The sequence below is a fragment of the Branchiostoma belcheri genome, unplaced genomic scaffold (genome assembly GCF_001625305.1).
Source record: "Branchiostoma belcheri isolate BF01 breed outbred unplaced genomic scaffold, Haploidv18h27 scaffold77, whole genome shotgun sequence".
NCBI lineage: Eukaryota > Metazoa > Chordata > Leptocardii > Amphioxiformes > Branchiostomatidae > Branchiostoma > Branchiostoma belcheri.
Window position 1 is genome coordinate 1,097,508 of NW_017804431.1, and position 13,302 is coordinate 1,110,809.

Genomic DNA, 13,302 nt, shown 5'->3' on the forward strand with positions numbered 1-13,302 from the left:
AGAGAGGACAAGAATGTTTATAACGCTAATACTGGTAGAAAGAGAGCTTCGATTGAAGTTTTCATCACTTTTTGTGACGACTGCTAAGCTTTCGAGTGTTTCATGAATTCATTCTTCGCAGTGTTATCATGTGTCAGGCGACTCTCAAAACTGACAAAGTAATATATTTAAGAGACAGGACAAGAACGTTTATATCGCTAATACTGGTGAAAAGAGACCTTTGTGAGAATTTGGGAGCTTTGTTAGGGTGTGTGAGAATTGCTTAAGCTGTAAAGTGTTTTCTATTATTCTAGCGTTGAGATTAAAGTGCAACAATATACTATTAACTGTCAGAAGACATATTAGTGACAAAGTAAGTTATTAAAACTGTCTTGAGTTAATGGTTGATCGCCAGCAGTGGAAGACCTTGGCCAAACAGTATGCTGCCCCGACGGTTGACTAGTATTAAAGCTATGGGACGGAGTGAGAGTGAGTGAGTGAATAAGTGAGAGAGTGAGTGAGTGAGTGAGTGAGTGAGTGAGTGAGTGAGTGAGTGAGTGAGAGTGAGTGAGTGAGTGAGTGAGTGAGTGAGTGAGTGAGTGAGTGAGTGAGTGAGTGAGTGAGTGAGTGAGAGAGTGAGTGAGTGAGTGAGAGAGTGAGTGAGTGAGTGAGTGAGTGAGTGAGTTAATGGTTGAACCCTCAAACGTGAATCTATGAATACAGATTATTCCTTCATTTTTTTTGTATAAACTACAGATCTACATGTATGAGTTACTGCAGTGTATGTGTATATTCCACTAGTGGTGGCCATGTCCAATACTTTGGCTCATTCGCCATGCTCGTTGTTCATTGTTGCACAAAAAAAAGTTGATTGACTGTAGCCAGTGCAATACTCTCTGTTATTGACAGGACAACTTTTGGAAATCTGTACTATTGACAGGATCACCCAGTCAGTAGTGCAATATTTTCTATTGTTGACAGGATCATCATGTCAATAGCGCTAATTTTCTCGTTATTGACAGGACAAAATCAATTTTACGACACTTGTCCTCGACCGTGGGCGATCACGACACAAGAAAGCCGCAAAACGTCCTTGTTTTCTTGCCGTAAAACAGGCCTGTACACGATAGTTCGAACGAAGAACGCACAGACGACGTAAAGTTGAGTTCCCGCCAACTTTTTCAGCCAGTAGGTTACTGTGCCAGAGGTTCTACCGACGGTAAGTGATAACAGAAGGATCTAGAATATTTTAGGTAGCCGGATAACTTGTCTGCAACAGCGTTATTTATGTACAGTAGGGAGAAGTGGGGAGGGGGGCATTCGAAGTCGTCGTGAGTTGCAGTGTCCCTAAAGTAAAGAACCGTAACTCCAAATTGTACCGTATAATGTTGCTGCAAGGTGTGGAAACATGTCTAGAGTTAGTTCGTTTGTCTAAACACGATTATTAGCTTGAATTGGCGCAGAAGATTGCCTTGAACATTGCTTGTCAAACTGTTAGTTGCGTACGAACTACATGTATATTATAACATAGCTAATTGTGGATCTAAATAAACCTAAACCTAAACCTAAGTACATGTAACTTGTAGGTCATCTAATTTTATATGTCTACAGATTGAACTGCCAAAGAGAACATGTGTTGAAGTCACGACAAACTACACTGTCAACGTTGTGCAAGTGGTTTTAGGCAAGGCTGAGAGAAGTATATATAGGAATTTCCCACCCAAATTATAGCAGAATCTTCAGCCAGTTAATTGCGGCTGCTTTAAAAGAAAGAAGGAAGAGGAAGCTGTGTAGTGTCTGTATAAATTTGTACATTCTTCCTGTCACTACCATTAGAAGATCAGCTTGTCAGTGAGCTAGATATGATCAGGAGATGCATGAATCATCCCAGTACTGCTGCAGTATATAGTAAACAATCTCCTGGATTCATCTGGTATATAATAATCTGTCCGTATATAACATACCAGCTACGCAGTAGCATTGTAGGAGGGTCTGCATGCTCTTTTCCGTAAGGCGTAGGCGGCCTCTTTATAATTTCCCATAATTCGTAGGGAAGTCATTTTATTTACCGTTACTCGTAGTGAGGAGGCGAAAATTTAGCGTAAAACGTTGCCAGCCTTCCGGAAATTTAACGTAAAGCGTTGCGGGCCTCCATAAATTTAGCGTAAAGCGTAATCAGGACCCCCCATGCAGACCCTCTTGTAGAGGCTGGTTTTGTCAAGTGTGGTGTGTGGGGTGTGGCTCTCCCTAACCGAGGGACATCCCTAACCATACCTGGTATCTTGTTATATATGTTTAACGAAGGAAAACATATTATTTTTGCTACGTTTCCTCTTCTTCATCTTCCATTCCAAACACTGACCTCTGACCTGGCCAATGACCTGATTTGTTGATGTCTCTCACCATGGTAACTGGTGTTGAGTTACATAATGTTGCAATTTTATAGCAGGAAGGATTTAGACTCCTGTCACCATTATATGTGGATGTATTTGAGTAAGAATTAACAGAGCAGACCATATGTGAAGGTAGACATTATTCATTTGCTAAATGCAAATGTTACCCTTCTAGTTATTGTTCCATCCCTCTCTAACTCTCAGTCCTGTTCTCTCCCCAGAGCCCCCCCCCCCAACATGGCAGCTGCGGAGGAGGATTTTGAGTTCCAGCTTCAACAGGAGGAGATTCAGCGTAGACACCAGGAGGAGGGAGACCCTTTTACTTACACAGACCCTAACGATGGCACTGTGTACGAATGGGACCAGGAGAAACAGGCGTGGTTTCCTAAGGTACGTTTTAAGCACATTTTAAAGCCTTAAGGTAGTCTTGAAGTATGTATTAAGTCTAGAAGCAGCTTTGAGACCCTTTCACTTACACCGACCCTAATGATGGCACTGTGTACGAATGGGACCAGGAGAAACAGGCCTGGGTTCCTAAGGTATGTCTTCAGTCATTAGGGTAAATCTTAAGATAGTCTTGTAAGGAAATTCAGCGTCGACACCAACACCAGGAGAAGCAGGTTTGGTTTCCTTAGGTATGAGACTGTTGTCTTATTTTCCTAAATCATTAGGGAACATCTTAGGGTAATAATTACATACATTTCCTTACTAGTACGATAGTCTTGTAAGAAAATCCAGCGTCGACACCAGGAGGAAGAAGATCCTTTGAGTTTTACTTACACAGACCCTAATGATGACACTGTGTACAAGTGTGACCAGGAGAAACCGGCTTGGTTTCCTAAGGTATGGGACTGTTGTCTTATTATATTCTATTAAGTCATTATACATGTAGGGCACAGGTTACTGATGGTAGCCGTCTGACTGGTGAGTAGAGGTCTGGCTGCTCTGGCACCAGAGACCCTTTCACTTACACCGACCCTAATGATGGCACTGTGTAGGAGTGGGACCAGGAGAAACAGGCTTGGTTTCCTAAGGTATGTCTTCAGTACATTTTATTTCTAAAGCCTTAAGGTAGTCTTGAAGTATGTATGAAGTCTAGAAGCAGCTTTGAGACCCTTTCACTTACACCAACCCTAACGATGGCACAGTGTAAGAATGGGACCAGGAGAAACAGGCGTGGTTTCCTAAGGTACGTTTTAAGCAGATTTTAAAGCCTTAAGGTAGTCTTGAAGTATGTATGAAGTCTATAATCAGCTTTGAGACCCCTTCGCTTACACCGACCCTAATGATGACACTGTGTACAACAGGGACCAGGAGAAACAGGCGTGGTTTCCTAAGGTATGTCTTTTTTAAAAATACTTCCTACTAACTTAAAAGTTAGTAGGAAGTATTTTTGTAGTCTAGAAGCAACTTTTTGATCACTTCACTAACACCGACCCTAAGGTGGAAACAAACTTGGTTTCCTGGTATGGGACAGTTGTCTTAAGTTGTTAAGACTATACAACTACAGTTAAACTTGTATAAGACCACCACCTTGGGGACCTATAGAATCTGGTCTTCTTAGACAAGTTGCCTTCTTATCCAAAAAGGCAGCCAGGTGACAGAACAAGATGAAGACAGCAATTTGGAAGTTCATGATGATTCCTTTAATTATACTATTTTTAGACAAGCATAGCAAGGAGGTTTAATACTAACCATCATATTTGTACAAGATGAAAAGAATGATAAACAAATTGCTTACAGCTAACAAAACTCACCCATGGTACAATAATAACTCCAAGATACAGAATATACATTTACTTGTAAACTGTGCAAGGCCACACGACTACTCCACATTATCACACTGCCAGATTACCTGTAACTTCTCTCCCAGCATCAATGTCTTCTTCCCCAACTTCAGTTTGCTAATTGCCATCGCATTTGTACTGAAATATTTAAGTGGATGCTGCTTGATATCATTTTGAACTAAACTACTAGTAGGTAGAAAGTCATTTGCAAGTATTTTTCTTTGTTCCACAGGATTGCTTATTATACTTGACAGACAATGTATATTTGTATCTGCTAGGTTATCTATTTACAAATGTACCAGGTAGGATTTTTCAATTGAGTATAGGTGTTGAATTGTCACTTGTAAGGCCAGAAAGAAGAAAACACAATCAGTCCTTATTATTTATATATTTAAAATATATCAAGCCATTGTTTTGCATAAGATTATTCAATAACAATTTGTATTGTTCATATAGCATATATTATAGCAGGTAAGATTATCACCAAGTCTTGATACATGTATTTGTATTGTGTTGAATTGTCACTAGTGAGGCTGTGCCATGACTTGTTCGTACACCCTCCTGGCTGGGTCTGTTTCCACACTGGGGACTGGTGCAAACCCAGGCAGCCTGTTCCTGTCAGTCTGCTGGGCCATGTTGTAGTGGTGCAGGATTCTGTCCCTGTGGACAGATGGGTCCTGCCGGCCGTACAGGATAACCAGGTAGTAATGAGCATGGGGCACCCAGTGATGGTCTGTAGGAGCTGTGTGGATGTAGTGGTGAAACTGCCTGATGGCCTGTGGGACAGACACACCCATGGAACACCATGCTATGAAGAACAGGGTTCGCAGGTGGTCAGATTTGTGCATAAGGGCACTGGCACAAGCAGATAGGGCTAGGGCAGGTTGTCTGGTGGTCTCCCATATTGTATATCCTAAAGCACAGTACATGTAAGCCAGATGTTTGTACATGGGGTCTGTTTCTCCATGCTGTAGAACAACGTCGATCACATGGTTTATGGCCTGCAGTCGGCTGTGTCCATAGGGAAGCTGCAGTGCCTGTATGAGCAGACAGGGGGAGCTGTCAGGGTTAGCCTGGAGCTGTGTGGAAATGAGCTGATTTAACTTGGGTCTGTCCAGGCGCAGACAGGACTGGTGATACAGGAATGTATTAACATCATTAGGTGACACCCCCTCCATCAGTATGAACCCCTCCAGCAGGTGCTCCACCCCCTCCCCCTCCTGGTACCCCCCGCTGGTCAGCATGGCCGCCCCCCTCTCCAGGCAGCTGAAGGCCTTGAGCTGTGTCTGTGCAGTTGGTGAGTCCTTGTGCTGCAGTAGCCCGGCTCTCAGCCCCTTCAGTGGGCCCTCCTGTACTTCAGCCTGCTGTGAAGTGACCTGTGCTGGAGGCTGCTGCTGAAGTCTGGCACGTTTAGCCTGTGATGGTCCAGCCTCCTCCTCTACATCCTCCCATGATGCAACAGTCGAGACACCTGCTACAGAGGAGACATCCTCAGGTATCCCAGAATCCCCTGCTGCTGTGCTGACCTGAGGGGGGGGGGACATGCAGATTTAGTTACCCCTAGGACTTCTTTTACCTATAACACAATACAAAGTACAGACACAATGGCAATGATTTTGAACTCAGATATGAATATGATATTTTTCTCCCTGGTAGTGGAAATAAAAGTTAGTAGCCTACCTTGTCAGGTAACTCTGCCAGCCAGCCCTGAACTCTCTCCTCCCCCATCATCCCCATCAGCAGCCCTGCTCCCCCCTCCGGCAGGTTTGGTAGCTCCCACTTCTCCACGCTCACGTCGATGGGCTCCTTATAGCCGATCTTCTCCAGCTCTGTCTGTAGGCAGGCCTTGAGGAAGGGGCCGTTCAGGATGGTGGTGAAGTATTGGTAGCCCAGCTGGGAGTAGAAGTAGACAGGAACCAGGAGGGAGCCTTCCTGTGCCCCCTCCCCCACATGTGGGTCGGCTGGCTGGTCGGGGTTGTCAGGGTTTCTCCGCTCGATAGCCCGGCGGATCGCCTGCAGTGCAGGATCTGGGTTGCCAAAGTAGAAGGCTGCAATGCCAATTCCAATGCCAGCCGCAACCCCAACCCCCATTGCCAAGCGTTCATTGTAGATTCTGAGGACAGCCCTGCCCCACTGTAGCTCCAATACTGGAACAGGAGGTTGTGCTACAGGTGGTTGTACTGGTTGTGGTTGTTCAGCAGGTGGTTGTAGAACAGGTGGTTGCATAGGCTGTAGTTGTAATTCTGCACCCTGCCCTGCCCTAGGCACATCTTCTCTTCCTTGTTCTGCCATCCTTTTTGTTTCCAACCTTCCCAGCGTCACACTGAACAACACCAAGGCCAAGTTTTAAACTTCAATGCTTGAGCAAAATGTTCAGCTGTTCTACAAACAGGCTCATGTAACTACCGTAAGCCAAGTTGTCTTGTTAGTGTGTCCTGTCTTCTTGAAAGTGTCCCCGGACCAAGTAAAATGGCGGCCAGTCCCACACCAGAATGTAGCGGATGAGTGCTTATGGGGGCGTCTACAGGCCATTCCCACTGTCTGCTGAGGGGGTTACAAAGTTAATGTCTCTACTCACATGTGAATTGTGTTAGTGCATATTCAGTGATGTTTAGTGGTCTTATAGGAACATTAAGTTTGCTGTTTTTATACTCAGGTACAGTACGTAAGCCTGTTCTTGATGTTGTTTTCTTGGCTAGGCCTTATTTTTAAAGGAAAGTCTTCACAGTCTTGAAGGGATCAGAAAATGAATTATAATTCTTTCCCTTTCAAGACAAATCACACAATATTTGTTATACAGTTAGGACTCCTGAAGCCCAATGGCAGTTAGGTTATGTTATCTTTTAGAGCTGCCATAGTTTAGTAGTATCAGTCACTTGTGGACTAAAATTAGTAAAGAGCTCTTCTAGCAACCACAGAATGCCTTCACCCCCTCCTACCAGATATCATGGTATCTCCCAAGTTCAGTTGTCTTCATGCTTGGCTTGTCATAAGTCTGCCAGCAATGTTTGGTAACTCGATATCCCAAGGACACACAATGGCAGTGAATGGACTACTAGTACACTGAGACCTTCAACCCAGTTCTAGTAACCTGTCCACAGCAAGTATATAATGCTTGACGTTACCAGTATGCACTGTTGCATATTACCAATAGCTACTATTAGTACAAATAATGATGATGACTACAAGTACAAGGACTTTTTGGTTGGAGCCAGACATTTTTGACACCATAGCTACAACAGTACAAGCCTTTATATGCCCACATTTCTCCACACATGAAGTTGCAGTTTAAAAGAAACCTGCTAAATGCTCAGGAGCCCAAACTTAATGGTCATGTCTTTATGCAACCAAAACCGACTGGCAAGCAAAATCAGGCAGTCGTTAAGGCACATCTTACGGGAGTCTTGTAAGGAGGTTCAATGTCAGCATCAGGAGCAGCTAGCAAGGAGACCTGTCTGACTAAATGATGGCATAAGTTGTTTACAACTTAAGGGGTGCCCGCATGCCCTTTTCCGTAGAGCGTTTTAATTCTTCGTAGAGTGTAGAAGGGTCGCTCTAATTCAACGTAGAGCGAAATTGGCGTATTTTGCGTAGAGCGTTTTGGCCATTTGAATTCTACGTAATGCATTGTAGCCACTTGGAATTTATCGTAAAGTGTAATTGAGAGGTTTCCAAATTCAGCGTAGAGCGTTGTCGGGACCCCCCCCCCATGCAGGCCCCCATGGGACCAGGAGAAACAGGCTTGGTTTCCTAAGGTCACATGATAAAGCTTAAGGCATGTCTGACTAAATGATGGCATTAGTTATCATGAAAGTACATCTGTGTTGGTAGTAATCATAGTAAAACATTGAACTTGATTCCAACACAAGGGCTACGGTCAGCGATCAAATTTTTGACGACCACTGTCGCCTTCATCAGGATAATTAATGACCAATCACTTCACAACGTGATCTCGCGAGAGTTACGGTTTACAAACACGTGACCTTATTCACACAAGACTTTTAATTACTGATACATGACGTAAGCAATTGATCAAAAGTGCCAGGGAGTTTATATCGTCCACCATCTCTATTAAGTGAAGGCTGAAGTGCTTTGATATACATGGCCTCTTAAAAAGTAGTCTGTTCAGTGTCCAGTATTCTAAATTTGATCACTCTGTAACCCTTGTGTTGGAATAAAGTTCAATGTTTTACTATGATGGCATAAGTTGTTTACAAGTGGGAGCAGGAGAAACAGGCTTGGTTTCCTAAGGTAAGTGCCTTTGTCACATGTTAAAGGTACATGCAAGTAGGGTTACTTAGGCCAGGTTAGGGTTTAGGATTAGGTACTTATTAAGGGTTAGAAGGAGCACAGAGATCTCTTCACAACACATGCAGGGACCCTGATTTCGGCAGGGTATATTAACATTGATAAAAAATTATAAACATTGCTTATTTCATATACAGCTAACAAAACTCATTCATGGTACAGTAATAACTTCAAGATGTAAAATATATATGTTGTCTGTGATGTACTTGTAAACTGTGCAAGACTATGCCAGATACCTCTAACTTCTAACCTATAACGGTTTGCTAATTGCCATTGCATGTAGCATAGTCTTGAACCTGAACTTAACTCCACATTATCATACTGCCAGATTACCTCTAACTTTTCTCCTAGCATCAATTTTATGATAAACATCATTAAAAAATTATAAACATTGCTTATTTCATATACAGCTAACAAAACTCATTCATGACACAGTAATAACTCCAAGACAAAAACATTTTGTTGTTCATGATGTACTTGTAAACTGTGCAAGGCCATGCGACTACTCCACATTATCATACTGCCAGATTACCTCTAACTTTTCTCTAAGCATCAATTTTATGATAAACTTTGATAAAAAATGATAAACATTGCTTATTTCATATACACCTAACAAAACTCATTCATGGTACAGTAATAACTCCAAGGTGTAAAATATTCATGATTGTTGTTCATGATATACTTGTAAACTGTGCAAGGCCACACGACTACTCCACATTATCATACTGCCAGATTACCTATATAACTTTTCTCCTAGCATCAATTTTATGATAAGCTTTGATAAAAAAATGATAAACATTGCTTATTTCATATACAGCTAACAAAACTCATTCATGACACAGTAATAACTCCAAGACAAAAACATTTTGTTGTTCATGATGTACTTGTAAACTGTGCAAGGCCATGCGACTACTCCACATTATCATACTGCCAGATTACCTCTAACTTTTCTCTTAGCATCAATTTTATGATAAGCTTTGATAAAAAAATGATAAACATAGCTTATTTCATATACAGCTAACAAAACTCATTCATGGTACAGTAATAACTCCAAGATGTAGAATATATATGTTGTTTGTGATGTACTTGTAAACTGTGCAAGGCCATGCGACTACTCCACATTATCATACTGCCAGATTACCTATATAACTTTTCTCCTAGCATCAATTTTATGATAAGCTTTGATAAAAAAATGATAAACATTGCTTATTTCATATACAGCTAACAAAACTCATTCATGATACAGTAATAACTCCTAGACAAAAACATTTTGTTGTTAATGATTGTACTTGTAAACAGTGCAAGGCCACTCGACTACTCCACTCGATTATCATACTGCCAGATTACCTCTAACTTTTCTCACAGCGTCAATTTTATGATAAGCTTCGATAAAAAAAATGATAAACATTGCTTATTTCATATACAGCTAACAAAACTCGTTATGGTACAGTAATAACTCCAAGATGTAATACATGTTGTTTGTGATATACCTGCAAACTGTGCAAGGCCACGTGACTACTCCACATTATTGTACTGCCAGATTACCTTTAAAGTTTAAGTCTAACTTTTATCCCAGCATCAATGTGTTCTTCCCCAACTTAGGTTTGCTGCTTGTCATCGCATTTGTATTGAAATAACTGGATGCTACTTGAGATCACTGCCTTTCAAACTAAACTACTAGTAGGTAGAAAGTCATTTGCAATAATATTATTACGTTTCTTTGTTCCACAGGATTGCAAGTTGTTTTTTTTTATTACACTTGTATATTTGTGTCTGCTAGATTATTGTATATAGCAGGTTCACGTAGAATATTTCAATTGGGTAGGTGTCACTACTAGTGAGGCCAGGAAAATAAAACACAATGAGTCCTTATTAATATTATTTATTTATAACTTATTTATAAAAGTATAACAAGCCATTGTCTTGCATAAGATTATTCAATTACATTGTGTATTGTTCATATAGCAGGTAATAGGTTATTTCATATATAGCAACGTAAGAGGTTAGTTGTTTCATATAGCAGTTAAGACTATCACCAAGTCTTGATACATGTACTGTATTTCACTAGTACTGTTGTATTGAATTTGTGTTGAATTGTCACTAGTGAGGCTGTGCCATGACTTGTTCGTACACCCTCCTGGCTCGGTCTGTTAGCCAACTGGGGACTGGTGCAAGCCCAGGCAGCCTGTTCCTGTCAGTCTGCTGGGCCATGTTGTAGTGGTGCAGGATTCTGTCCCTGTGGACAGATGGGTCCTGTTGACTGTACAGGATAACCAGGCGGTAATGAGCCCCGGGCACGTTGGGATGGCCTGTAGGAGCTGTGTGGATGCAGTGGTGAAACTGCCTGATGGCCTGTGGGACAGACACACCCATGGAACACTCTGCTGTGAAGAACAGGGTTAGCAGGTGGTCAGATTTGTACATAAGGGCACTGGCATAGGCAGACAGGGCTGGGGCTGGTTGTCTGGTGGTCTGCGATATTGTAAACCCTAAAGCACAGTACATGTGAGCCAGATGTTTGTACATGGGGTCTGTTTCTCCATGCTGTAGAACAACGTCGATCACATGGTTTATGGCCTGCTGTCGGATGTGTCCATTGGGAAGCTGCAGTTCCTGTATGAGCAGACAGGGGGAGCTGTCAGGGTTAGCCTGGAGCTGTGTGGAAGTGAGCTGATTTAACTTGGGTCTGTCCAGGTGCAGCCAGGACTGGTCATACAGTAATGTAGTAACATAATCAGGTGCCACCACCTCCATCAGTATGACCCCCTCCAGCAGGTGCTCCACCCCCTCCCCCTCCTGGTACCCCCCGCTGGTCAGCATGGCCGCTCCCCTTTCCAGGCAGCTGTAGGCCTTGAGCCATGTCTGTGCAGTTGGTGAGTCCTTGTGCTGCAGTAGCCCGGCTCTCAGCCTCTTCAGTGGGCCCTCCTGTAGCTCAGCCTGCTGTGAAGTGACCTGTGCTGGAGGCTGCTGCTGAAGTCTGGCTCGCTTAGCCTGTGATGGTCCAGCCTCCTCCTCTACATCCTCCCATGATGCAACAGTAGAGATACCTGCTACAGAGGACACATCCTCAGGTATCCCAGAATCCCTTGCTACTGTGCTGACCTGGGGGGAAGGGGGGAACAAGAAGATTTAGTTACTCCTAGTAGTAGTACTTCTTTTACCTATATATAGCACAGTTATCAAAATACAGACACAATTACAATGATTTTGAATTTGAAGTCATTTTGTGCAACGTATGAATATGATTTTTTTTTCTCCCTGCTAGTGGAAATAAAAGTTAAGAGCCTACCTTCTCAGGTAACTCTGCCAGCCAGCCCAGAACTCTCTCCTCCCCCATCATCCCCCATCAGCGGCCCTGCTTCCCCCTCCGGCAGGTTTGGTAGCTCCCACTTCTCCACGCTCACGTCGATGGGCTCCTTATAGCCGACCTTCTCCAGCTCTGTCTGTAGGCAGGCCTTGAGGAAGGGGCCGTTCAGGATGGAGGTGAAGTATTGGTAGCCCAGCTGGGAGTAGAAGTAGACAGGAACCAGGAGGGAGCCTTGCTGCACCTCATCCCCTACCCTTGGGTCGGCTGGCTGGTTGGGGTTGTCGGGGTCCCTCCTCTCAACAGCCCGACGGACAGCCAGCATGGTCAGGGCTCTGTTGGCCAGGTAGAAAGCACCTATAGCCAGGCCACGTACCGTCCAAACATCGGTGATTCTCAGCTGTACCTGACCCCAGATCAGCTCAGCCACAGGGTGGGCTGCAGCCTGCCCTGCTTGAGCAACTTGTTCAGCCATTCTAGAATGTTGGACTCTGTAGTCTTGTAGTAACTATACCTAAATAGTCAGTTCTGTAAGCCAAGTTGTCTTGTTAGATACCTGTCTACTGGGACCAAGTAAGATGGCGGCCAGTCGCACACTGGAATGTAACGGGTTACTGCTTACATGTGCCTTTGGGGGCGTGTACAGGTCATTACCACTGTCTGCTGAGGGGGGTACAAACTTCAGGAAAGTCAGAAACTGAGAAAATAAATATTTCTTTCACTTCAAAGACACAATACATAATACTGTACATGTAGGACTTGTAAAGCCCAATGGCAGTTGGTTTATGTAGAGCTGCGATGTTATCAGTCACTTAAAGTAGACTAAAATCAGTAAGTAAAAAGCTCTTCTAGGAATGATAGAATGCCTGTACCCCCTCCTACCAGAAATCATGGTATCTCCAAAGTTCTGTTGTCTTCATGCTTGGCTTGTTACAAGTCAAACAGCAATGTTTGATGTGGGTAACTCATTAACCCTGGACACATAAATTATAATGGCAGTGAATGGACTACACTGAGATCTTCAACCCAGTTCTAGTTACCTGTACACAGCAAGTTTGTAATGCGTGACGTTACCACTTATTTGTACTGCTGCTTATTGCCAATAGCTACAGTATACAAAAAATGATGATGAGTACAACAAGTACAAGGACTTTTTGGTTGGAGCCAGACATTTTTGACACCTAGCTGCAAGCCTTTATATGCCCACATTTCTCCACACATGAAGACTAGTTACAGTCAAAAAGAAACCTGCTAATGTTAGGGAGCCCAAACTTAATGGCCGTGTCTTTATTCAACCAAAACCAACTGGCAAGTAGCCTGGGTGCCATCCCCTACCGCGAGTGAGTGATAATCCCTCGGCCAGGGAAGCCACACGCCCCGCCGACCCTGATTTGCGCACTGGCTCTACTTATCTCCTCGCGTCCGGCGTGAAAGATATTGGGTTTGGGGCAGCCTGGGGTTGGGCGGCGGATACAGTAGCGGGCATTAGGGCTTCTTTCCACACAAAAAATCTATCGCTTATGAACGCCAG

At 43.4% G+C, this 13,302-nt stretch overlaps 1 protein-coding gene and 1 pseudogene across 1 annotated transcript; both read right to left on the reverse strand.

Moving 5' to 3' along the window:
* Positions 1-4,628: 4,628 nt before the first annotated feature.
* Positions 4,629-6,639, reverse strand: LOC109485626. The gene is made up of 2 exons (XM_019789316.1): positions 5,840-6,639; positions 4,629-5,685 (listed from the first exon to the last, which is right to left on the reverse strand). Exons 1-2 carry the CDS (start codon positions 6,449-6,451, stop codon positions 4,684-4,686), a joined length of 1,614 nt encoding a protein of 537 aa, XP_019644875.1. The 5' UTR covers positions 6,452-6,639; the 3' UTR covers positions 4,629-4,683.
* Positions 6,640-10,561: 3,922 nt separating this feature from the next.
* On the reverse strand, positions 10,562-12,380 carry LOC109485628 (annotated as a pseudogene).
* Between the last annotated feature and the right edge of the window lie 922 nt (positions 12,381-13,302).

Bases quoted from the DNA above. Each gene is read 5' to 3' on its own strand.
- LOC109485626 (XM_019789316.1), bottom strand. From the start codon at position 6,451: ATGGCAGAACAAGGAAGAGAAGATGTGCCTAGGGCAGGGCAGGGTGCA. The intron at 5,686-5,839 runs GTAGGCTACTAA...CCCCCCCCTCAG, and splicing joins TGGCAGAGTTACCTGACAAG to GTCAGCACAGCAGCAGGGGA.